The sequence below is a fragment of the Triticum aestivum genome, chromosome 2D (assembly GCF_018294505.1).
Source record: "Triticum aestivum cultivar Chinese Spring chromosome 2D, IWGSC CS RefSeq v2.1, whole genome shotgun sequence".
Taxonomy (NCBI): Eukaryota; Viridiplantae; Streptophyta; class Magnoliopsida; order Poales; family Poaceae; genus Triticum; species Triticum aestivum.
Genome location: NC_057799.1, coordinates 648,255,830 through 648,279,683, shown reverse-complemented (window position 1 = coordinate 648,279,683; position 23,854 = coordinate 648,255,830). Strand labels below are relative to the sequence as shown.

General features: G+C 45.4%; 1 protein-coding gene across 1 annotated transcript; it reads left to right on the top strand.

Annotated features, from left to right (window-relative positions):
- The first annotated feature begins 393 nt into the window (after nt 1-393).
- LOC123055370 (uncharacterized) lies at nt 394-2,798 on the top strand. The gene is made up of 3 exons (XM_044479365.1): nt 394-1,544; nt 1,661-1,893; nt 2,007-2,798. Exons 1-3 carry the CDS (start codon nt 500-502, stop codon nt 2,628-2,630), a joined length of 1,902 nt encoding a protein of 633 aa, XP_044335300.1. The 5' UTR covers nt 394-499; the 3' UTR covers nt 2,631-2,798.
- Nucleotides 2,799-23,854: the final 21,056 nt, after the last annotated feature.

Genomic DNA, 23,854 nt, shown 5'->3' with positions numbered 1-23,854 from the left:
TGAACATTATTTATAAATCTTGAACATTTTCGATTCATCAAATTCAAAAAAATATTCATTGATTGAGTTTTTTCAACTAATTTAAATTTTTTCCATATAATAAAAATGATATTTAAAATTCAAAAAAAGTTCATTAAATAAAAAAAGTTCATCGAAATTAAAAAATATTCATCAAATTCAAAATTTGTTCATGGAATAAAAATTCAGAGAATGCTTATTTTTTAAATCTTGAACATTTAAAAAAAAAATATGAAACCATTGTTGAGATTCCAAACTTGTTTTTTTTTGGAGAGAGATGAGATTCCAAACTTGGTGGAACTTGAGTGTGAGCCCAAGAATCTGTTGGACTGAGCTTGGGACCGAATACAAGTAGTGGAATCCCAAGCCGGCCACTTGGTCGAAACCCTAACCTAGGTCAGTACTAGCAACGAAGGAAAGCGGCGGCGGAGGCGAGACAGAGAGCGGCGGCGGAGACAGGGAGCGGCGGCGGGGAGACGAGATGCAGATGGATAGCGGGCAGATCTCGTCCGTGGGCAGGGGATCCGGGAAACAGCAGTCTGAGATATCTATGCTGATGGAGGAGATCCTGTCCCTGCAGAGAGAGCGCCAAGATCTGGTCGGTTCTCTTACTCCCAGTATTTGTTGCTGGAGGGAAAGGGTCTCTCCAACACCAACAGAGTGGATGGTCGCTGGAAGGGAAACCATGGCCGTGAGCAGATCCTCCGTCCAGGGCTCGGGCATTGTCAAACCAGCCTCCAGTATCCAGTCCGGCTTAGAGCAGGTACATTTACCCCACGCTGTTAGAGACGTCGAGAAAGAAATGGGGAACTACTTCGATTTTGTCCTCCAAGACATAGAGCACTTGGGCCACCAGATGCTATCTACCTCACATTTTCTTTGGAGTTCCCGTGCCCCAGTCTCCTCGTGCCAGGCCGACGAGCTGGTTAGGACAGCATCCAAATTAATGCAAATCTCTACGGATATCTACGATGCTGGGGTGGAGAAGAGTAAGGAGGAGGAGGAGAGGCAGAGGCAGAGGGTGAAGCACAAGGAGAAGAAGCAGAGGCAGAAACAGAGGAAGAAGCACAAGGAGGTGGAAGAAGATACCACCAAGAAGATGGAAAGGAAGAAGGAGGAGGAGCAAGAGAAGATGGGATGGAAGAAGGAGAATCAGGCTGAACAGGAGGAGGCTAGGAAGAAGGCTGAGATGATGTGGTCCCACGAATTCTTTCGTCTCTCATCCAATGTCAGGGAGAAGCCCAACCATTACAAAAATGAGTTGGCGATGATGTTTACAGAGGATGACGAGAAGGAGTATGAGAGGGAGATGGAGGCAGAGAGGCAGGCGGAGATGGAGAGGAAGCAGAAGAAGAAGCAGCAGATTGTTGTGAAGCAGGGCGCTGACCAGAACATAACAAAATCCCCAATGGAGCTTCTCAAAGAGGATATGGATACTGAGCTGCGACTTTTTGCCAGCCACCGTGAGTACTGGGAAGATACAAACATCAGCAAGACTGGACAGTGCGGTCGGTTCCAAGATAACAGTAAGTAGATCACCAACTTCCTCCCTCATTCTTCTTTATGTAAGAGAATGGCTCAATTTAGTCATCATATTATTAGATTTCTGATGACAGCTCACACTTTGGCTTTGTTGCTGCAGCCACTTTGAGTCCTATGCAGTTTACACACTACACACCTGGTATCACCCTGCCCCCTGCTGCTGTCACTGGGACAACCGTTCAGATCTACTCCTTCAAAATTACTCGACTGCACAATGACCTCAAGTGGCCACTCTATGTCTACGGCGAGGTCGCTGCCCGGGACACCGTGGACCGCAACCGCAACCTTCTCTTCTGTCGGTCAGAGTTTAGGGGCCAAGTACTCACTGAAAATGTAATCATTGTTGTAGATTTAGTTTTCTCTTCACTTTCCTCTGTTTTTTTAAGTGTTTTTTCCTTCTTCAGCAAAATATTCCATTCAATTAAAATGATGATATAATCCTGCAGGACTCTTCCCTATGCTTGACTGGCCCTTCTCGTGCAATTGTAGCGGAGGATCCTGTTGACTTTGAAGTCGAACTAAGAATTATTGAGGGCGATGATGAGATCAAAGACAGAGTATTGATGAGTCTTAGCAAGCGTTACGACGGTGCAGAGCAACCTTTATGCTTCCATGGCTCCATGTGTAGTGCAGAGTTGAGCCTTGGGCGACTTGCTGCAACGGTCCAGGCAACTATCGTGGGGGTTCGTGTTGGTAAAGGGAGGTGGCCTTTTGAATGCGGAGGCCGAGTTACTTGCTCCTTGTATTCTGCAGAGGTTGGTGATCACTCGTGTGATGAAGTTGTTTTGCTTGATTCCGCTGAAAAAATTCCTGAAGATGGTTTAGATGGTTATATTTCTCTTTCAAGGAGCGTTGTGTCAGTACAATTGCAAGGACGGTTGAAAGTTAGCATACAAGCATACGGGAGATCTGAACCTCCAGTCGATGTTGAATTCCATCCCCAGGATTGCAACATAAGTATGGGTAGTTGTTTTGTCTATGGCAGTAAGGTGGACATCACGGTTGCTTGGTCCCAGCTTGTCCGGGACAAGATGGATTTACTAATTGAGGGTTATTCTACCCAGGCGTAGTGTGCTGTCTTCCCATCTAATATGTTTGCTAGTGGTATGTTATTTGTATGCCGGCCAGCTATGCAAGACGGATGATGTCATGTCCCAACTATTTGTGTATTGACTCTCTATTGTGTTATCTGATCTGACTATAACTTATTGTACTATGTTATTTGTGTATCGACTTTATATTGTGTTATCTGATCTGACTATAACTTATTGTACTATATGTTATTATACTTTTGGTTGCTTGGTACGTCTAGTGCATTTAATTTCTCACCTGCTGCCATTGATGGGTTGTTTGTGGACATTACATAAGTCAGGCCTCTGAGCTGGTGATCTACCAAATCATCATAAGGTGGTGACTGCAAGGGTGCAAGTCTACTCCCAAGGAAGAAAATTAATTTGGAGTATCCAGTGTCGTGTCCTCCAGGTATGGTAGATGGCTGGAGTTCTCAAGTCACAGAACACAATCGAACCAAAGCTGTCACCAAGGACAGTCATTCTATAGTTCAAGCAGCTCATAGATACTCCCTCTGTATACAAATATGAGATGTTTTAGATCACTAACATAGTGATCTAAAACGTCTTACATTTGTTTACAGAGGCAGTACCTTCTTTTTTTGCAACTTGAAATTTATGAAACTCAAAGCCAAGTCACTAACATCAATGTGCTTGCACATTCAGGGATCTGATAACAGCTTTTTACGGGGCAAGTAGAAGAAGACTGCCTTGGTCGGAAACAACCATACATTCTGAGTCTGTGTATGAGCTAGCTTATTGTTCTCCCTTTTGATTTTGAAGATTCAGATAATACTGAACAAACTGATGCAGATTGGATCTGATTGTTCCATGCGGTGGGTGCTTTTCGGGCTGCTGCCTCGGCAAGAGCTTGACAGTCACTTAAGAAGGTAGCTTCTCCAGTTTGAGCGGCCAATACCTGGGGCTTGGGCTTTCCGCCTGCAATGCAGATTCTGCAACTGAAGTCGCTTGAATCTGTTTATGCTCGCTGGAGTTCCAATGTATTAGTATTAGAGTTCCTGCCTTACTTCTTATAGATCTGAAACACAAGGAGCAGATGAAGCCACTCTCAATGCAGCTTGATTCTTCTCCTGTTAATATTGAAGTGATATTTTCAGGATTAAACACAATCTTCCATACTGAATTGACAAAGTAAAGCCTTATTCACTGCTTCCGGATTCCTGATGTCCATGCTTCTCCTCTTCTTTGACTTGTAAATCTCTGCTCAGGCCTTAACATAAAGAGGTTTAGTTGAGAGTCTCATCGAACGCCTGTCCACCAAAAATCCCTGACCACTCGACATTCATTTTTTGCTAATAATTTCTTGGAGAAAAGTATATCGTACATATAATAAACAGGCAGAGATGTCATCTCCTCTGGGCAGAGTTTATTAGCTGCGATGAGGTCTTCGCATTTTACGCTTCTGCTGCTTGTTTTTCTTGTTAGACGACTCAGTGCGGTCCTTAGGCTTGGAGGACTCTGGAGCCTTGCTCTTCCCCTTGTCACCTCTGGATCTGCTTTAAATGGCCTCCTCGCAAGTCCTACGGTGTTGACGATGTCAAAGAGCTTGTCAACTGTCTTGGCCTCTTGGGGTTCTTGCGGGCAATCTTGTGGATGAGATCATTACACTGGATGCCCGAGGTGAATATCCTTATTAGCAGAAAACATAAGAGTATCCTCAACATTAACTCGATAGAATTGCAGTGAATTTACTTTCATAAATAATCTTGAATATTGGTCATGCATGAAGCAAATAGAACATACATTGGAAGAACTGCAAATACTCCTCCATTGAGGTATGTGTTGGCATGGAGCTATCAAGATATTTGCATTATTTTGTCATTTATAACAGCAAGCATTTTCTGTATGTGCTGCAGGTATATGCGCCATGTCGAAATAAATCACTTCCCTGGTATGCAAACAATTCAAAATTATAGGAAGCTAATCCAGATTAGATTTAATAACTCTTGAATGGCAAACATCAAGATGGCTTGCAAGTCTTCCCAGAAAGATTTATGATAGAATTTGGGTACTTCAGGTGGTGTCTCTAAAGAAGCGGATTTAACACGACACAGTTTGGTAGTGTAGCATAGAAAATCTGTAGTTCTTTACACTCAGTAGTAGCTAACCAATATAGAGAATTAATATCTAGTATATGACATCTCGAATAAGGACAATCTTTTTTCGAAATTTTACATCTTGTGAAACAAGATTGATTGAAGAAAGAGCAATATATGCCGGAAGGACACAAACATTCAGCTTATTTTTTTGACCTGGAAACATTCAGCTTATTGTAGCTGGTCCAGTTAAGTCCTCTAGGCCATGGCTTTATTAGTTGCCAAACTGCTGAATTCTTTTGTATAACTTGCTTTATATAATGACTTGTTAATTTATTTCCTGTACCTGCCGAGTTTCAGTTCAGAATACTGAACTTTAGATGTCCTGGTTTCACACTTCAGAAATAAGTAACTAGAAACAAGAGTAAAAGGCGAAAGAATATTTCGCTTTATGCCAAGCGAGTCCCCCGGTAGCTAGGCACCCACGCTCCCTTGCGCCCCGGCAGCACGCCGGCGGCGCGGTTGTGCCACTACCTCCCATTAGCAGCGTCCACCGGCCCAACCCCAGCCCTCACCCGCGGGATTGTCACACCCTGTAAGAGACCAAGGAGGAGATCGAGCTTGAGGCTAGGGTTTGGGATGAATTTACGGATTGGATCAACCAAGCAAAGAGAAAATCTCCGTTATAGTGTACTGCAGCTATGAGCTGTAAAGTATAAAGTGATTTTGATCACATAGAAATGGCATACCCATGCAGTTTGGCTGTTATATAGTCTGGGTAAAGCGTGAAACGATACAATAATTAAACTCTACAGAGTGACAACCCGGCGAGTGCCACGAGCCATTGGATCTCCCCGACGATGCATCCGAGCCGCTAGTTAACTGAATGAAGCGGTATGACACCTGACAATACTTCCCTGTCGAAAACCACCGTGTCCTCAAGGTGGGCCGTGCTTGCGCTAGCTCTCCATCGTCTTGTTGAAGAACCCATGAAGCATCGTCAGGTGGAAGATTTTCCCACTACACCAACCACTGTACCACCGGCAAATTGTTTCTGGGAACCTGCCTCTCCTCCAAAACTAACACAGGCTCAGTTCTGACTTGACCATCTGGACTAATAAGGGTAGATCTGTATAAGGGACAGCAGTTGGGCCAATGTGCTTCTTCAACCAGATAATATGAAAGACTGGATGGATTTGTGTAGTTTCTAGCAGGAGCAATTTATAAGCCACATTTTCTACTCAGTTGAGCACCCTGAAAGGACCATAATACTTGCTTTGCAACTTAATGTGGTGTCTAATGCCAAATGCATTCGTCTGTATAAGGTTGCAACTTGAGATACACCATATCACCAGGAACTAGCACCATCTCGGTTCTCTTCTTATCTGCATATTAATCATTTTAGCCTATGCTGACTGCAAATTCTGTTTGAGTTGGATCATGAGAGCATTTCTGTCCACAAGAGTGCTAGTGCTTCCACTTTCCAAAGCTCAATGCAAAGAAAACTCACTGATCATATCCATAAAGTGCTTGAAAAGGAGTTTTCTGCAATGAGGAATGGAAAGATGTATATTGTACCAATACTCACTAGTAGGAAAAGGGGCTTTTACCCCGGTTCATAAGGGCCTTTAGTCCCGGTTCTGGAACCGGGACTAAAGGGTCGTTACTAATGCCCTAGCCCTTTAGTCCCGGTTCTTACACGAACCGGGACTAAAGGCCGTCCACGTGGCCGGTGCCGGGAGCCCAGGCAGGAGGGCCTTTGGTCCCGGTTGGTGCCACCAACCGGGACCAATAGGCATCCACGCGTCAGCACCTGGCAGGAGCTGAGGTTTTTGTTTTTTTTAAAGGGGGTGGTTTAGGGGTTTTGGGGGGTTAATTTAGGTGTTTCATATATTGTGTTAGCTAGCTAATTAATAGAGAGAAGTGTCCTCTCTCATCTCCGTGCTTTGTCGACGCTACGTACTATATACGTACGGAGAGGAGTAGACACGCTAGCTAGTAATCAAATGAAGGAAACAGAAAATCGTCATGAACATATATATATGCATACAGAGAGAAGTGATATCGACCACCTCTCCTTCTCCGAGATATTGGTCGAACAACAAGTTCTCGTATATCTATCCGACACTACCGGCTACATATATACAATAATTATCTCTTACAATACAATCTCCTAATTATATTGTAGGAACACAGGGTCCACATAGTATTCTCCGTTTTCAGCGATCACGTGGTCAAGGAAGAATGCCGCCAATTCCTCTTGAATTCCTCGCATACGATCTGGTGCTAGGAGTTGATCCCGCTTCCGAAAAATCTAATTTGAAGAAGGGGGTCAATACATATATATATATGAATAAATGAAACTCAACACAAATGATGGTAATAAAATAAAATTGTGAATATTATTGCTTACGCACTTCATATTGTTCTTCAGTGTAGCCCCGCTCACAGGTATGGTAGCGGATGGACTCGCAAATGTAGTATCCACAGTAATTATTCCCGGGTTGCTGCCACAACCACTTTACAAGAAATAGAGGTCAATCAAACTGATAAGCAAGCATGCTAAATGGTATTGATCAAACTAGCGCTTGAATCACTAGGAGATGCGCGGAACATGCTACTATAGTACTTACTTTCGGGTGTCTAAATTGCAGCTGGTTCGGCAGTCCCGGGGCTTTTGAGGTGAATTTTCTCCAAACCCTGCCAGACAAAGAAAACAATTACTTGATATCAGGAAATGAACAAAGTTGCTGATATGGTGGATAATGATCGATTTAACTTACTTCTGGAGCATTTGAGTCATGTTCGCATAGTCCTGGGGATCTTTTCGTCTCGAGTCTAAGACGGTTACTACTCCCGGCTCAAGCTTAATCTCTAGGAGAATATAGTGGAAGCTGCGCATGCATGCATAAGTCATCAATTACATTACCATAACCTGGACTAATAAGGGAAACCGAATATGCAGAAGACAGTAACACTCACTTGAAGTTGTAAGGAAAGAGTATTATATCTTTGTTTTGATTTAATACCAACGATTGTAGCAAGTTGGCCTCGGTATCTTTGGCATGAAATTTAACCTGATAATCATCTATGAGATTTGTGTTAATGAACCCAATATCACCGATCTGTCTTTTCTTCAATTCGGCGATCTTCAATCTGCATAATATAGTGAGGATAAGTATAAATACATGCAATGAAAGAGCTGACCTATATAGAGAGACTTAATGACAGAAGTAGTACTACTTACAGACAGTAGCAAGTGATCGTTGTTTTATCGAGGGACTTTAGATCGAAAACTGGAAGAAATCCTCAAATGGAACATTCAGCAGTTCAATTTCAACGAGGTCATGCTCCGGTTTAACTCTCAGCGTTAAAGTACTCATCCCATCAGACTCTCTGCAGGTTTTCATGTACCAATCATGTAGTCTTCGCATCATCGTGCTTAGAGATTTGACATCTTTGACGAGAGGCTTCCCGTAATGGTATTTGTGTTCGTCCACCTCCATGATTTCATAATGTACATCGTCGGGCAGGTAATCTCCAAGATCGGTATAACCGGGCACCATACCCGGATCATTAGCGACGATGTCTTTTGACACCTTGAGCGGGGGGCACGATTGGTTCTCTTGTTCGCCGAGCTGGGCAATTTTTTTCCCAGCTCGTCGTTCTTTCATCCTTTTATCACTGACAGTACTTCCCGACCGCTCCGCTTCGGCATATGCCTTTGCAAGAACGCGCTCATAGTTGCCTTTTGGCGGAGACTTTGGTGGTTTTGTCAGGGCAGCCAGAGTGCGCTTTGCTTTCACCGGATCTACCTTCTCCTCCGGAGGTGGATGTTTCTTTGCTTTGTCCCCTTCAAAGAAGTTCTTCACTTCGGCTCGCACGATCTTCGCGTTCTCCTCCTCGGTCCTCTCATATGGTAACTTCTCTGGAGTCTTCAGAGAAGGACCGAATCTGTATTGCCTCCCGCCTCTGGCAGCTGTACTGCTAGACGCCGGCAGAGCAGACGGAGCGGCTGCGGCTGTCTTCTTTCCTTGCTTACGAGGCGGAGGAGAAGGACTACGACGCGCCGGAGCAGCCGCAGCGGCGGCGGGTCTCTTCCGCCCTTGCTGACGAGGCGGAGAAGGAGGAGGCTGGCTGCTCTGGCGCGCCGGCGCTGGCGGAGAAGGAGGCGGAGTGCCGCCACGCGCCGGAGAAGGAGGCTGAGTGCCCTGATCACTCGCCGGAGGAGGAGGCGGAGTGCCGCCACGCGCCGGAGAAGGAGGCTGAGTGCCCTGATCACTCGCCGGAGGAGGAGGCGGAGGAGGAGGCGGAGTGCCCTTACTCGCCGGAGCCGTCCAGTTCGGAAGCTTGATGAGCTCCTTCCGCCATAGGCATGGAGTCTTTAGAGCTAAACCCAGCCGAGTCTCCCCTTCACCGGTAGGGTGGTCAAGCTGGAGGTCCTCAAATCCCTCCGTTATTTCATCCACCATCACCCTAGCATATCCTTCTGGAATCTGCCGGCAGTGGTAGGTTGCGCCGGGTTCAGTAGGTAAAACAGAGCCAACAGCCGCCTTGACTTTCAAGTTCTGCCATTCCGCCATAAGGTGGCAATGTTGAGACTCCGTGATAGCATCCACGGGGTAGCTAGGAGTAGCCGCATGCTCCAGCTGAGGCAGCTCGGTGGAAGCCACGCTGCTTCTACGCTGAGATGGCGGTGTAGCTTCGGGGGCAGTTTCGGCATCTCTATTGCCGTCTCGTTCCTCTAGCACTTGAACCCTTTCGTGCAGACGCTGAATTTGGATCTGCTCCACTTTTTTCCTCCTCTCCTGGGTTTTGTAACCGCCCGCGTCCGGAAAACCAGCCTTCCACGGAACGGAGCCTGGCGTGCCTCGTGTCCGTCCAGGGTGCTCAGGATTCCCGAGGGCCATTGTGAGCTCGTCGTTCTCTCTGTCTGGAACGAACGTCCCTTGCTGCGCTGCATCGATATAGTGCTGAATCTTCTTGACGGGTATTGCAAGTTGCTCGTCCGTCCAACGACACCTCCCTGATACAGGGTCCAAGGTTCCGCCAGCCCCGAAGAACCAAGTCCGGCAACGGTCTGGCCAGTTCATTGTCTGTGGTTCGATCCCTTTATCAAGCAGATCCCTCTCAGACTTGGCCCACTTAGGCCGGGCTTTGAGGTAGCCACCTGACCCCGTGCGATGGTGAAGCTTCTTCTTCGCAGCATTCATCTTGTTTGTCGCTGACATCTTCTTACTCTTTTCCGATGTCTTGTGGGCCACAAATGCGGGCCAGTGATCTCTGATCTTCTCATACCGGCCGATGAATTCAGGTGTCTCTTCTTTGTCGACAAACGTTTTCAGCTCATTCTTCCACCTCCTGAATAGGTCTGCCATCTTCTTAAGAGCATGAGACTTGATTAATTGCTCTATAACTGGCTTCTCCGGATCCTCCTCTGGCGGTAGGGTGAAATTTCCCTTCAGCTCAGTCCAAAGATCATCTTTCTGCATATCATTGACATAAGACACCTCAGGGTCTTCCTTCTTAGGCTTATACCATTGGTGGATGCTGATCGGGATCTTGTCCCTAACTAGAACCCCGCACTGAGCAGCAAAAGCATCCTTTGTCCGGAGGGGTTCAATCGGTTGGCCGTCGCGCGCGATTGCTGTGATCTCAAACCTTTCATCCGAGCGCAACTTTCTCTTCGGGCCTCGTCTCTTTACCGCAGTTGTGCTCGATCCGGAGGGCTAGAAAAAAGAAGAAAGACGAGTGTTAATTAATATGTGTACATACCAAAACAATGAATGCATCAATTAGCTAGTCAGCACAGGCTTAACTAATATATTTACCTGGCCGGACTCTGTTCGGTCACCGGAGCCGTCACCACGGGCTCCTTCTTGCACCAGCATTGGGTCACCGGAGCCATCATAATCATGTCTTTCCTCCTCCACTCTTCGATCACCGCAGCCAGCTTCTTCACCCTGTTCTTCCAGACCATCATTGTCGTTAAGATACGACAAGATATCACCTCCGGCTAAGATTATGTCCCCCAACACCTCTTCTGCTTGCTCATCTCGTCCGTGCTCCATTGTTTCTGCAAATATTACAACATGGCAATTATTACACAAACATGACAGCAGGTGGATATATTAGTGCAAACGTAGACCTAGCTTATTCCGGGTTTGGGGTGGCCTAGGCAATGCTTCAAGGGTAGGGGCGCGGCGGGAGGGGGTAGGAGACCGACATCGTTTTTTTCTAGGGTTTGGGTGTCCTCGAGAGTTTTGGTCGAGCGAGAGGGCCGGGGGGTGCTCCCGTGGTATAAGTTATCACGGTCGAGAGGGGGTATACATATCGACCGTCCATCATGTCGAAGTTATCTGGGAGGGAGTTATATATATCGACAACGACGACATACATACACGGGAAAATAATGTTATCGGGGAGGGGGTATATATCGACCCCCCCCCACGTGTTGAAGTTATCGGGAGGGGGTTTTATATCGACAACGACGACATACATACACGGGAAAATAATGTTATCGAGGAGGGGGTATATCGACCCCCCTCATGTTGAAGTTATATCCCCCCTCGTGTTGAAGTTATCGGGAGGGGGTAATATCGACAACGACAACATACATACACGGGAAAATAATGTTATCGGGGAGGGGGTATATCGACCCCCCCCCACGTGTTGAAGTTATCAGGAGGGGGTATATATCGACGACGACAGACCCGATAAAACATAAGAAAACGAAGAAGAAATAAAAAGAGGAGAGAAGAAGAAAGGAATAGAGGAGAGGATTGAAGAAAAAAAAGAAAAAAAAAGAAAAAAAAGAGGAGAAGAAGAAAGGAATAGAGGAGAAGAAGAAAAAATAGAAAATATTCTATTTTTAAATTAAAAAATATTCTATTTTTTCTTCTTCTCCTCTATTCCTTTCTTCTTCTCCTCTTCTTTTTCTTCTTTTTTCCTCTTCTTATTTATATCTCCTCTTCTTCCTCTCCTCTTCTTCTTTCTTTCCTCTTCTTATTTTCTTCTTTCCTATCCTTCTTTTTCTTCTTCTTCCCTTCCTAGCTAGATATATAAAACTTTTCTAAAATTGTAACTTTTGCATATATAAAACTTTTCCATGTGGATCATCATTTCTCATATATATCGAATATATATCCATTGTCATATATAAAAACTTTCTATATATGAACAAAAAACTTTCTATGAACAAAAAAACATTTTTGACATATATATTCATACATTTTGAACATCTACATACATACAAATTTTTTTTGTTCACATATACATTATAGCCACATACACATATACATCACATATGAACAAAAAAATTAAACTAATAAAAATAAAAAAACAGAGCCGGGGCGGCGGCTCTCACAGCGGGGGCGGCTAGGACGATGGCGACGGCGGGGCGGGGCGGCGAGGGCGCCGGCGCACGGGGCCGGGACGGGGCGGGGGCGGCGAGGGCGCCGGCGAGCACGCGCGGGCCGGGCAGGGGGCTCGGGGCGCCGAGGCGGCGCGCGCGAGCAGGGGAGCACGAGGCGGGGCGGCGCGTGGGGGCAGGGCGACGGCGACGAGCACCGGGCGGCGACCCGTCGAGGCAAGGGCGCGGGGCGACGGCGATGAGGAGCGGGCGGCGACGGCGAGCACGGGCAGCCTGGCGGCGTCGGGGGCAACTGGCGAGGTATGTCGAAAATTTCCTAAGTGTGGACTTATATAGCAAAGCCTTTAGTCCCGGTTCGTGGCACCAACCGGGACTAAAGGTGGGCATTAGTCCCGGTTGGTGCCACCAACCGGGACCAAAGGCCTCTTTTCAGCAGCCCAAAGGGCGGGAAGCGGCGGCCTTTGGTCCCGGTTGGTGGCACCAACCGGGACTAAAGGGGGGGCATTGGTCCCGGTTGGTGCCACCAACCGGGACCAAAGGCCTTGCGCTGCCCGCGGCCAAAAGTTTAGTCCCACCTCGCTAGTTGAGAGGGGCTCGGAGTGGTTTATAAGCTCCACTGCGGCTGCCCTCTCGAGCTCCTCTCAAATGCAGGCTTACGGGCCTAATGTCACACTGTGCTGTCTGTTGGCCTATTGGGCCTTCTGCGGGCCTGAATCCTGGCCCAGGTTGGGTTTCTAGTCGTATTCAGGCCGTGGTGGCCCAATAGGTGGCAGTTTTTTAAATTTTTTGCATTATTTATTTTCTTTTGTTTTTTGCTTTATTTTTTAATTCTTTTTGCTTTTAGGTCAGCAAAATTATAAACTGTCTGTTAGTGCCATTAGTTTTAGAAAACATATAAACTTTCTATTAGTGCCATTAGTTCTTTATGAAAATTCTTTTTGCTGTATTTAGTTTTTTATTTTCTTTTTTGCTATATTTATTTTGTTTTATTTCTACTTACAACAAAAAACTTATTTATTTTATTTTATTTTGTTTCTAATTACTTATTTATTTTACTTTATGATAATTCTTTCTGCTATTAAAGTTTCTATCAAAAAAGTTCTTTATGAAAATTCTTTTTGCTTTTAATGATTAAAAATAAAAAAGAGGCGCAATGCGCGTTGATTTGCTTCAAGCCTTTCGGAATAGTGTAGACTGCACTGCACATAGCTCGATGCAGTCTACCTTATTCCTCAAGGCTTGAAGCTAAGCAACGTGAGCATTGCGCCTCTTCTTCATCGTCTCTGCACTCAGGGCTTATAAACCGCTCCTAGTGCCTCTCAGCTAGCGAGGTGGGACTAAAAAACTGCTTAGCTAGTAAGAAACTCTAGTACCGGTTCGTGCCACGAACAGGTACTAAAGGTGCTCGTGGGGCCACAGCCTCATTAGTACCGGTTCGTGGCACCAACAGGGACCAAAGGGTGGAATTGGTCCCGGTTCGTGCCACCAACCGGGACCAATGGCCTTGCACAGCGGCGTGGTGGTGAGTTTAGTCCCACCTCGCTAGCTAAGAGAGAGCCGCACCTGTTTATAAGGTGCGGTGCGCCTGAGCTGTCGAGCTCCTCTCTAAAGCAGGCTTACGGGCCTAACCTCTCTGCACTCAGGGCTTATAAAGCATTTCAAATGAACTCTGAAAAGGTTGAAAGTTGGCATGGTATCATCATTTCATCCACATAGCATGTGCAAGAAAGTTGAGAGGGTTACGGCAAAAACTAGATGCACTTCTTGTACAAAACGGACAATGGTATCATACTCGTCTATTACAAAGTTGGCATGCTATCATCATAATAGTTGCGGGAGAAAGTCTTCACTTTTTCTTCGCTTGTGTCATTTGCTTATTGCGCCGTAACCATGGATAATCTTCATCGTTTATCAGGATGCTTGGGTCAGCCTTGACTTTGAAGGGAGGAATTTCATGAAACTTTTCATAATCTTCAGACATGTCTGTCTTGCCCTCCACTCCCACAATGTCCCTTTTTCCTGAAAGAACTATGTGCCGCTTTGGCTCATCGTATGATGTATTCGCTTCCTTATCTTTTCTTTTCCTCGGTCTGGTAGACATGTCCTTCACATAGATAACCTGTGCCACATCATTGGCTAGGACGAACGGTTCGTCAGTGTACCCAAGATTGTTCAGATCCACTGTTGTCATTCCGTACTGTGGGTCTACCTGTACCCCGCCTCCTGACAGATTGACCCATTTGCACTTAAACAAAGGGACCTTAAAATCATGTCCGTAGTCAAGTTCCCATATGTCCATTATGTAACCATAATATGTGTCCTTTCCCCTCTCGGTTGCTGCATCAAAGCGGACACCGCTGTTTTGGTTGGTGCTCTTTTGATCTTGGGCGATCGTGTAAAATGTATTCCCATTTATCTCGTATCCTTTGTAAGTCAATACAGTCGAAGATGGTCCCCTGGACAACGAGTACAACTCATCACAAACAGTGGTGTCACCTCTGAGACGTGTTTCCAACCAACTGCTGAAAGTCCTGATGTGTTCACATGTAATCCAGTCGTCACACTGCTCCGGGTGTTTGGAGCGCAGACTGTTCTTGTGTTCATCGACATACGGGGTCACCAAGGTAGAGTTCTGTAGAACTGTGTAGTGTGCTTCAGACCAAGAATATCCGTCCCTGCATATTATTGAGTTCCCCCCTCCAAGCGTGCCTTTTCCAGTCAGTCTCCCCTCATACCGCGATTTAGGGAGACCTATCTTCTCAAGGCCAGGAATGAAGTCAACACAAAACCCAATGACATCCTCTGTTTGATGGCCCATGGAGATGCTTCCTTCTGGCCTAGCGCGGTTACGGACATATTTCTTTAGGACTCCCATGAACCTCTCAAAGGGGAACATATTGTGTAGAAATACGGGCCCCAGAATGACAATCTCGTCGACTAGATGAACTAGGACGTGCGTCATGATATTGAAGAAGGATGGTGGGAACACCAGCTCGAAACTGACAAGACATTGCGCCACATCACTCCTTAGCCTTGGTATGATTTCTGGATCGATCACCTTCTGAGAGATTGCATTGAGGAATGCACATAGCTTCACAATGGCTAATCGGACGTTTTCCGGTAGAAGCCCCCTCAATGCAACCGGAAGCAGTTGCGTCATAATCACGTGGCAGTCATGAGACTTTAGGTTCTGGAACTTTTTCTCTGGCATATTTATTATTCCCTTTATATTCGACGAGAAGCCAGTCGGGACCTTCATACTGAGCAGGCATTCAAAGAAGATTTCTTTCTCTTCTTTCGTAAGAGCGTAGCTGGCAGGACCTTCATACTGCTTCGGAGGCATGCCGTCTTTTTCGTGCAAACGTTGCAGGTCCTCCCGTGCCTCAGGTGTATCTTTTGTCTTCCCATACACGCCCAAGAAGCCTAGCAGGTTCACGCAAAGGTTCTTCGTCACGTGCATCACGTCGATTGAAGAGCGGACCTCTAGCTCTTTCCAGTAGGGTAGGTCCCAAAATATAGATTTCTTCTTCCACATGGGTGCGTGTCCCTCAACGTCATTCGGAACAGCTAGTCCGCCGGGACCCTTTCCAAAGATTACGTGTAAATCATTGACCATAGCAAGTACGTGATCACCGGTACGCATGGCGGGCTTCTTCCGGTGATCTGCCTCGCCTTTGAAATGCTTGCCTTTCTTTCGACATTGATGGTTGGTCGGAAGAAATCGACGATGGCCCAGGTACACATTCTTCCTGCTTTTGTCCAGGTATATACTTTCAGTGTCATCTAAACAGTGCGTGCATGCGTGGTATCCCTTGTTTGTCTGTCCTGAAAGGTTACTGAGAGCGGGCCAATCGTTGATGGTTACAAACAGCAACGCGTGCAGGTTAAATTCCTCCTGTTTGTGCTCATCCCACGTACGTACACCGTTTCCATTCCACAGCTGTAAAAGTTCTTCAACTAATGGCCTTAGGTACACATCAATGTCGTTGCCGGGTTGCTTAGGGCCTTGGATGAGAACTGGCATCATAATGAACTTCCGCTTCATGCACATCCAAGGAGGAAGGTTATACATACATAGAGTCACGGGCCAGGTGCTGTGATTGCTGCTCTGCTCCCCGAAAGGATTAATGCCATCCGCGCTTAAACCAAACCATACGTTCCTTGGGTCAGCTGCAAACTCAGCCCAGTACTTTCTCTCGATTTTTCTCCACTGCGACCCGTCAGCGGGTGCTCTCAACTTCCCGTCTTTCTTACGGTCCTCACTGTGCCATCGCATCAACTTGGCATGCTCTTCGTTTCTGAACAGACGTTTCAACCGTGGTATTATAGGAGCATACCACATCACCTTCGCAGGAACCCTCTTCCTGGGGGGCTCGCCGTCAACATCACCAGGGTCATCTCGTCTGATCTTATACCGCAATGCACCGCATACCGGGCATGCGTTCAGATCCTTGTACGCACCGCGGTAGAGGATGCAGTCATTAGGGCATGCATGTATCTTCTGCACCTCCAATCCTAGAGGGCATACGACCTTCTTTGCTGCGTATGTACTGTCGGGCAATTCGTTATCCTTTGGAAGCTTCTTCTTCAATATTTTCAATAGCTTCTCAAATCCTTTGTCAGGCACAGCATTCTCTGCCTTCCACTGCAGCAATTCCAGTACGGTACCGAGCTTTGTGTTGCCATCTTCGCAATTGGGGTACAACCCTTTTTTGTGATCCTCTAACATGCGATCGAACTTCAGCTTCTCCTTTTGACTTTCGCATTGCGTCCTTGCATCGACAATGACCCGGCGGAGATCATCATCATCGGGCACTGGTTCCTCTTCATCTTCAGCAGCTTCCCCCCTTGCAGCATCATTGGGCACATCGTCTGGTTCCTCTTGATCTTCAGCAGCTTCCCCCGTTGCAGCATCACCGTATTCAGGGGGCACATAGTTGTCATCGTCCTCTTCTTCTTCGCCGTCTTCCATCATAACCCCCATTTCTCCGTGCCTCGTCCAAACATTATAGTGTGGCATGAAACCCTTGTAAAGCAGGTGGGCATGAAGGATTTTCCGGTCAGAGTAAGACTTCGTATTCCCACATGTAGGGCATGGACAACACATAAAACCATTCTGCTTGTTTGCCTCAGCCACTTCGAGAAAATCATGCACGCCCTTAATGTACTCGGAGGTGTGTCTGTCACCGTACATCCATTGCCGGTTCATCTGCGTGCATTATATATAATTAAGTGTGTCAAAAACCATTACAGAACATCATGAATAGATAATTAAGTGACCAAATTAATAGAAGTTCATCATCACATTAGAACCAAAGTACATACATAGTTCTCATCTAACAACATATATATAGCTCTCCAGAGCATCTAATTAATTAAACCATACATTGAAACTATGTAAAACATTTCAATGCGAAAACAAATGCGATCATAATCGCAACCAAGGTAACAATTGATCCAACGGCATAATGATACCAAGCCTCGGTATGAATGGCATATTTTCTAATCTTTCTAATCTTCAAGCGCATTGCATCCATCTTGATCTTGTGATCATCGACGACATCCGCAACATGCAACTCCAATATCATCTTCTCCTCCTCAATTTTTTTATTTTTTCCTTCAAGTAATTGTTTTCTTCTTCAACTAAATTTAACCTCTCGACAATAGGGTCGGTTAGAATTTCCGGTTCAACCACCTCCTAGATAAATAAAATCTATGTCACGCTGGTCGGTATATTTGTCATAAACAATAAATGAATCAAATAGTTATAAAAAGATAATATATACCACATCCGAATCATAGACAGGACGAGGGCCGACGGGGGCGGATACCAAAACCATCGCACTATGTAATAAGAAGGAATAAAATAGTAAGAAAATTAGACAAGTATCTATCTAAAGTAAGAATTTTTTTCTTTCAAAAAGAAGATAAGAACAAGAGGCTCACCACGGTGTTGCCGGCGACGAGATCGGCGCGGGCGGTCGACGGCGGTGAAGACGGGAATGGGACGTGACGGGCCGCTAAACCTAGACAAATCTCGAGGAAAATGGAGCTTTGAGGTCGAGCTTCGAGAGGACAAAGCTTAACTAGTGTGGCTCGGGCATTTCATCGAACACCTCATGTGCATAGGAGGTGAGCTAGAGCACCACAAAGCCCTCCCCTCGCCGGCCAGAGAAAAACAGAGCACTGGAGTGATCTGCTCGCGGGCGAGGGGTATATATAGGCACCTCATTGGTCCCGGTTCGTGGCATGAACCGGTACTAAATCCGGGCCTTCTGTCCCGGTTCATGCCAAGAACCGGGACAAATGGTTGTGGGCCAGGAGCGAGGACCATTAGTCCCGGTTCGTGGCTCGAACCGGGACAAATGGTTCCATACGAACCGGGACCAATGCCCACGAGGCCCCGGCCGGCCCCCTGGGCTCACGAACCGGGACGAATGCCCCCATGGGTCCCGGTTCGTGACTGAACCGGGGCTAATGTGAAAACTGCCCTGTGACCTTTGCCCCATTTTCTACTAGTGACTCTAGCATAGGTAAATGATGTACCCACTCCTTCGGTTCTGCTGAAACCATGCACCTCAAATAATTTTCAGTGCATTGGTTAACTCTCTGTGTTTGCCTATCTGAGTGGGGATGGTAGGCAAAGCCATATCTCAAAGTCTGTTTTCATGGCCTCAAAGATATCTTTCCAAAGCTTACTTGTAAAGATCCTGTCCCTATCAGAAAGAATGGCTAGAGGAGGCCCATGCAGTTTAATCACATTATCTATAAATGTTGTTGCCACTAACTGAACAATGTAAGGACGAGTTAAAGGAATGAATTGGCAAACTTTGTGAACCTGTCCACTACCACATTTTCCCCCTTGCCATTTGATTTGGGCAAACCATCATCAAAATCCATGCTTAAATGTGTCCAAGCCATATCAGGAATATGCAAAGAATCAAGCAATCCAGGATAATGACAATGCTCACCTTTATTTTTGTGGCACACTCTGCATTCAGTGACAAATTGCTCAATTTCTCTTTTCATACCAGGTCAGTAAAATATGTTTTTCACTCTAGAATAAGTAGCTTTGATGCCACCATGGCCTCCCAGGGCAGAAGAATGTAAGGCTGTCAGTAACCTCTTTTTGAGTGCTGGGTCATTACCCACATAAACTTTTCCCTTAATGCCCCCTTGGAAAAAAATATTATTAGCCTCATGCGAAGGAAGCACTATTAGTCCTTCCATCAATTTCTAACAAGTTGCATCCTCCACATAAGATTTTTTCAATTTCTTCAACCCATTTAGGAGTTACCAGAGAAATAGCCATAAGAGAATGTATCCTAGATAAAGCATCAACCACTATATTCTCTTTCCCTTTCTTGTATTCTATTTGAAAAATCAAATTCCAATAATTTGAGCATAAGCTATTGCTGAATTTTTCTAGTAAATCTCTGGTCTATCATAAGTTTCAAGCTTTGATGGTCAGTCTTTACGAGCAACTTGTGCCCAATTAGGTAGTGTCTCCATTTTTTCAAAGCTTCAATAATTGCCTATGCTTCTTTCTCATATGTGGACAACAAGCAATTCTTGGGGCACAACATTGAGCTGTAATAAGCAAGAGGTCTTCCTTTTTGCATCAAGACAACTCCGACTGCTTGCCTAGAGGCATTAGTTTCCAGTGTAAATGGACAAGAAAAACCAGCCAGAGCAAGCACTGGGGCAGAATCCATTGCTTGCTTTAGCTGCTGAAATCACATGTATTATACATTGGACAATGCAGTGGCCTTGCAATCAGACAAAAGATTTACACAAACCTTCTATAGTAACTACAGAGGCCAAAGAAGCTTCTTAGCTGAGTCACATAAGTAGGCGTAGGCCAATCAGTGATTGCACTGACTTTCTTAAGATCTGTAGACACTCCCTGTTCATTAATGATGTGACCCAGATAATCCACTTGAGGAGCAGCAAGTATACACTTGGACAATTTAACTGACAGCTGGTGCTCTTGCAATAAGTTGAACTATACTTTCAGATGTTCCAGGTGCTCTTCCAAACTTCTACTGAACACCAACATATCATCAAAAAACCCAGTATGAATTTCCTCAGGTATTTATCAAATATTGCCTTCATGAGAGCTTGAGAAGTGCTAGGAGCATTAGAGAGCCCAAAAGGCATAACCGGATATTCAAATTGCCCAAAGTGTGTTCTGAATGCAGTCTTGGAAATATCCTCTTCATTCATTCTTATTTGGTGGTAACCATTCCTTAAATCCAATTTTGTGAAGAATTTGGCCCATGCAGTTCATCTAACAAATCCTTAGTAACAGGAATAGGGAATTTGTCTTCCACAGTTATGGAATTTAAATCCCTAAAATATGTGCATAATCTCCAAGTTGCATCCTTTTGGGGGACCACAATTACATGAGATGCATAGGGGCTCTGACTAGGTCTAATGACATTAGCTTTGAGTAGCTGCTGAACTTGTTTCTCCACTTCATCCCTGTGTTTATGAGGAATTCTGTAGTGCCTTATATTTGGTGTCACATCATTGGGTTCCAAAGGAATTTTGTGATCACAGCCTCTCACAGGAGGCAGTCCTTCAGGTTCTTCAAATAATTTAGGAAATTATTGCAACATCTGTTCTAGTTTAGGTGGTGTTACATGTGTTTGAGGCTTACTGAAGGAAATATCTCTTACAAGGAAAATAGCATAGCCATTAGTTCCATAAGATAGCTAATTATATACTAGGAAGGCTCCGATTCTCATCGGGATTGGGATTGTAATCTTTGTATTCGTGGTCGTCTTCCTCGTCCTTGCTAACTTTGTCATTGCCGTTGCCCGCGCCACCATCAGCTGTCTTGCCTTGATCGGTATTGTTATTGCTGGTAAACCGCCATTGCCCGCGTTAACGTTATTGGTGCCGCTATTACGGCAGCCTTTGCGTCGACGTTTCGGGTTTCCTCCTCTTCCACCACCATTGTTGGGGATGTCCACCATGTAGATATATATCATAGGCGGAGTTCGTGACCCACTTGCCGGCTAGTGGTGAAGAGGTATCTGAAGTTTTGCCAACATCTTCATCCATGCCGGTTACCTCCTTGGAGGCGCTGGCCAAGACGTAGGTTAAGTCCTCGTCGTTGGCGATTAGACGGGTGGTGGGTGGGCAGAAAATTCCAGCTTTTTTGGTTTTTCCCAAATATGATTGTAAACCGAGTTCCTATCATCAGAGATGGCGAGCATTTGAATTTGATCTAACACTTCGTTCAAAAGCGCTCTCTCACTTTCATGGGCTGATCAAAGGACGGGTCCAATGGGAACTTGCTTGAGGTCCGATCTGACATGGCCTCGGGGCCTTCTTCGATCTGGCCAAATACCTGATCTATAACAGTCGGGCTCATCTCCTGACTCGAGGGCGAATTCAAGGTCGGTACCATATCTTCGTCCAGATCTGAGACTGATTCTGAGGCCTAAACGAGTGCGTTAGTGCGATCTTCGGCCTGGTCTGACACCCTGCCCCAGAATTCACCACGGGAATTCGTGATGTCCCAGGTTTCCAAATATGACAATCCAGCCTGCAGTGAATGTCTCTATCTGGCCGAGGTGACCAATCGCATCCGCATGGAGAGTGATGCTACCAAAGACAAAAAGTTGTCCCAGGAAGAAGGTCAAACCATAGCCAATGTTGTCATTGGTCCGAAGGTGAGACATTGCGCCACTTTGACTACGAAGCATGACCTGTATGGGCCACCAATGTTGGAGTTAAATTCGGGGGATCTCGGGTAGGGGGTCCCAATTTGGTAGTCTTGGCTAGATGGTAACAAGGACACAAGGGACACGAGATTTACCCCGGTTCAGACCCTCCCGAAGAGGTAAAACCCTACGTCATGCTTTATTTGTATTGATTGTGGATGAGATACAAAGTAGAGGTGATCTACCGCGAGATTGGATGTGAATGAATCTACCTTCTATGGCCCCGACACCTCGGCTTATATAGATACCAAGGGTACCTAGGGTTTACACAAGGTCGGTCACATCTAAGGGGCAAACATGCCGATGACTATCTCTTTGCCTTGGTGTATACACCAAGTCTTCGTGTCATTCCTTCTTGATGCTTCAGGTCTAGACGAACGAGGCCCGCCAGTGATAGGCTTAGGGGGGGGGGGTCCTCGGTCCAACCCAAAGGATGGACAATCGACATGCCGAGCACCCCCTAATCTAGGACTCCATCAGCTTCCAATGGTCATATCAACCCTGGCTAGCTTCACCAGTGATAAATAGCCCCTACCTCAACCAATGATGGTTGGTACTCTGCGCTAACTGAGACAAGAGTCTGTCTGAGGAACCCTTTCCTCCTGGAGTGATGAGAGAATCCTACCGAGGAAAAACCCGAGAGCCCAAAACTACTAAGTGACTGAGCATCACAAAATAATTTAATCGAAGCTAAACATAACCTGTTAGTCTCGAGATTTGCACACTCGCTAAACAGTTAGGTGTCTGGTTCTAGAGGAACGAAGAGTAATTATGGACTACCGAAGAACAAGTTTGTGAAGGTATGTAGATCATCTTAAGATCTACCATGAGTGACTTGGCGAGGTCTGAGAGATCTTAGCTCAAGGATAATAGGGTGAAGACTTTGTCTTCTGAGTTCAATCTCAGCCCATCCAATAAGATGCAGGGTTGCGTTGGCAACTTGAACTGGGTGAACAAATCATTGTCTTCACCAAGCCTATGGGTTCTATTTCCTCGTACTAGTCTTACTTACAATTTGTACTCTTCACTGCGGAGATCTTCCTCTATCTACTTCCTCCCTGTATTTTGCAAAGACTTTTTTGTATTCATTTATATTCTGCATGTACCGTGGTTAGTTTGTCTTCGTTGTTGTTATACTTAAGGCGGTTAGTATCTCCGTTAGATTTTTTTTGAACAACTGAAAGGCGCATAGCTCGCCAATTCATTCATTATAACAACAATTTACATGATTAATGGCATATCCCTTTTGTAATACATCTTGGATAACCTGCTTCAGAGAATGATGCCAGCGTTGATGTTCAACAATAGTACAAGTAGTTACACAATATTGATTTGAATTAAATTCCTGCGAATAAGCTAGCTTTGCTGCATCATGAGCTGCAATATTGTGGTTCCTTCTTACATGGAATACCTAGACACAACTTGAGCTTGTGAGGGCATAGAAATCTGCTAATATACCTCTAATCATCTAGTGTCCAGGCTGCCTGGTTGGTTCCCTTACGCTGCTGCTTTGGCTGAAGTTCAATTATCTGTTAGAGTGGCAGCCTCCTGTATTCCTGTCATGTTTATGATGATGGCTTCCAACTTGATCGCCAATGCTTCTGCATGTATCGCTGATTGAGCTTGCATGGCTGTTGCGGAAATATTGATCTGCCATTTTGTTCGTCCTTCTTGTCCCTGTATGGATATCCCTATAACTGCTTTCCTTGTTCCATTCACGCTCGTGAATATTTTAGTTGAGGCTGAAAAGTCATATTACTATATTCCCTTGAACATATTTGCCTTCATTATGCTTGTGATCCTTTCCTGTTTCAGAAGTAGCTCTTTGCTGCATGTTTATATTTTGTTCCAAAGGCAAACTGTTTATGATTTCTTGAGCTGCATGGAAGACCTGTATTGGAGAGGCATCTTTTTTTTCTTGAAAAAACTTTGTTAGACTCTTTCATCTGTATGTAGTTATTCTTCTATCTAGCTTACTTTTTGTCAGAAACATTTGTTGTTTGTTTACTTTTCGTCATACTATTAGTTTACTTTGCGTCAGAAACATTTGTTGTTTGTTTA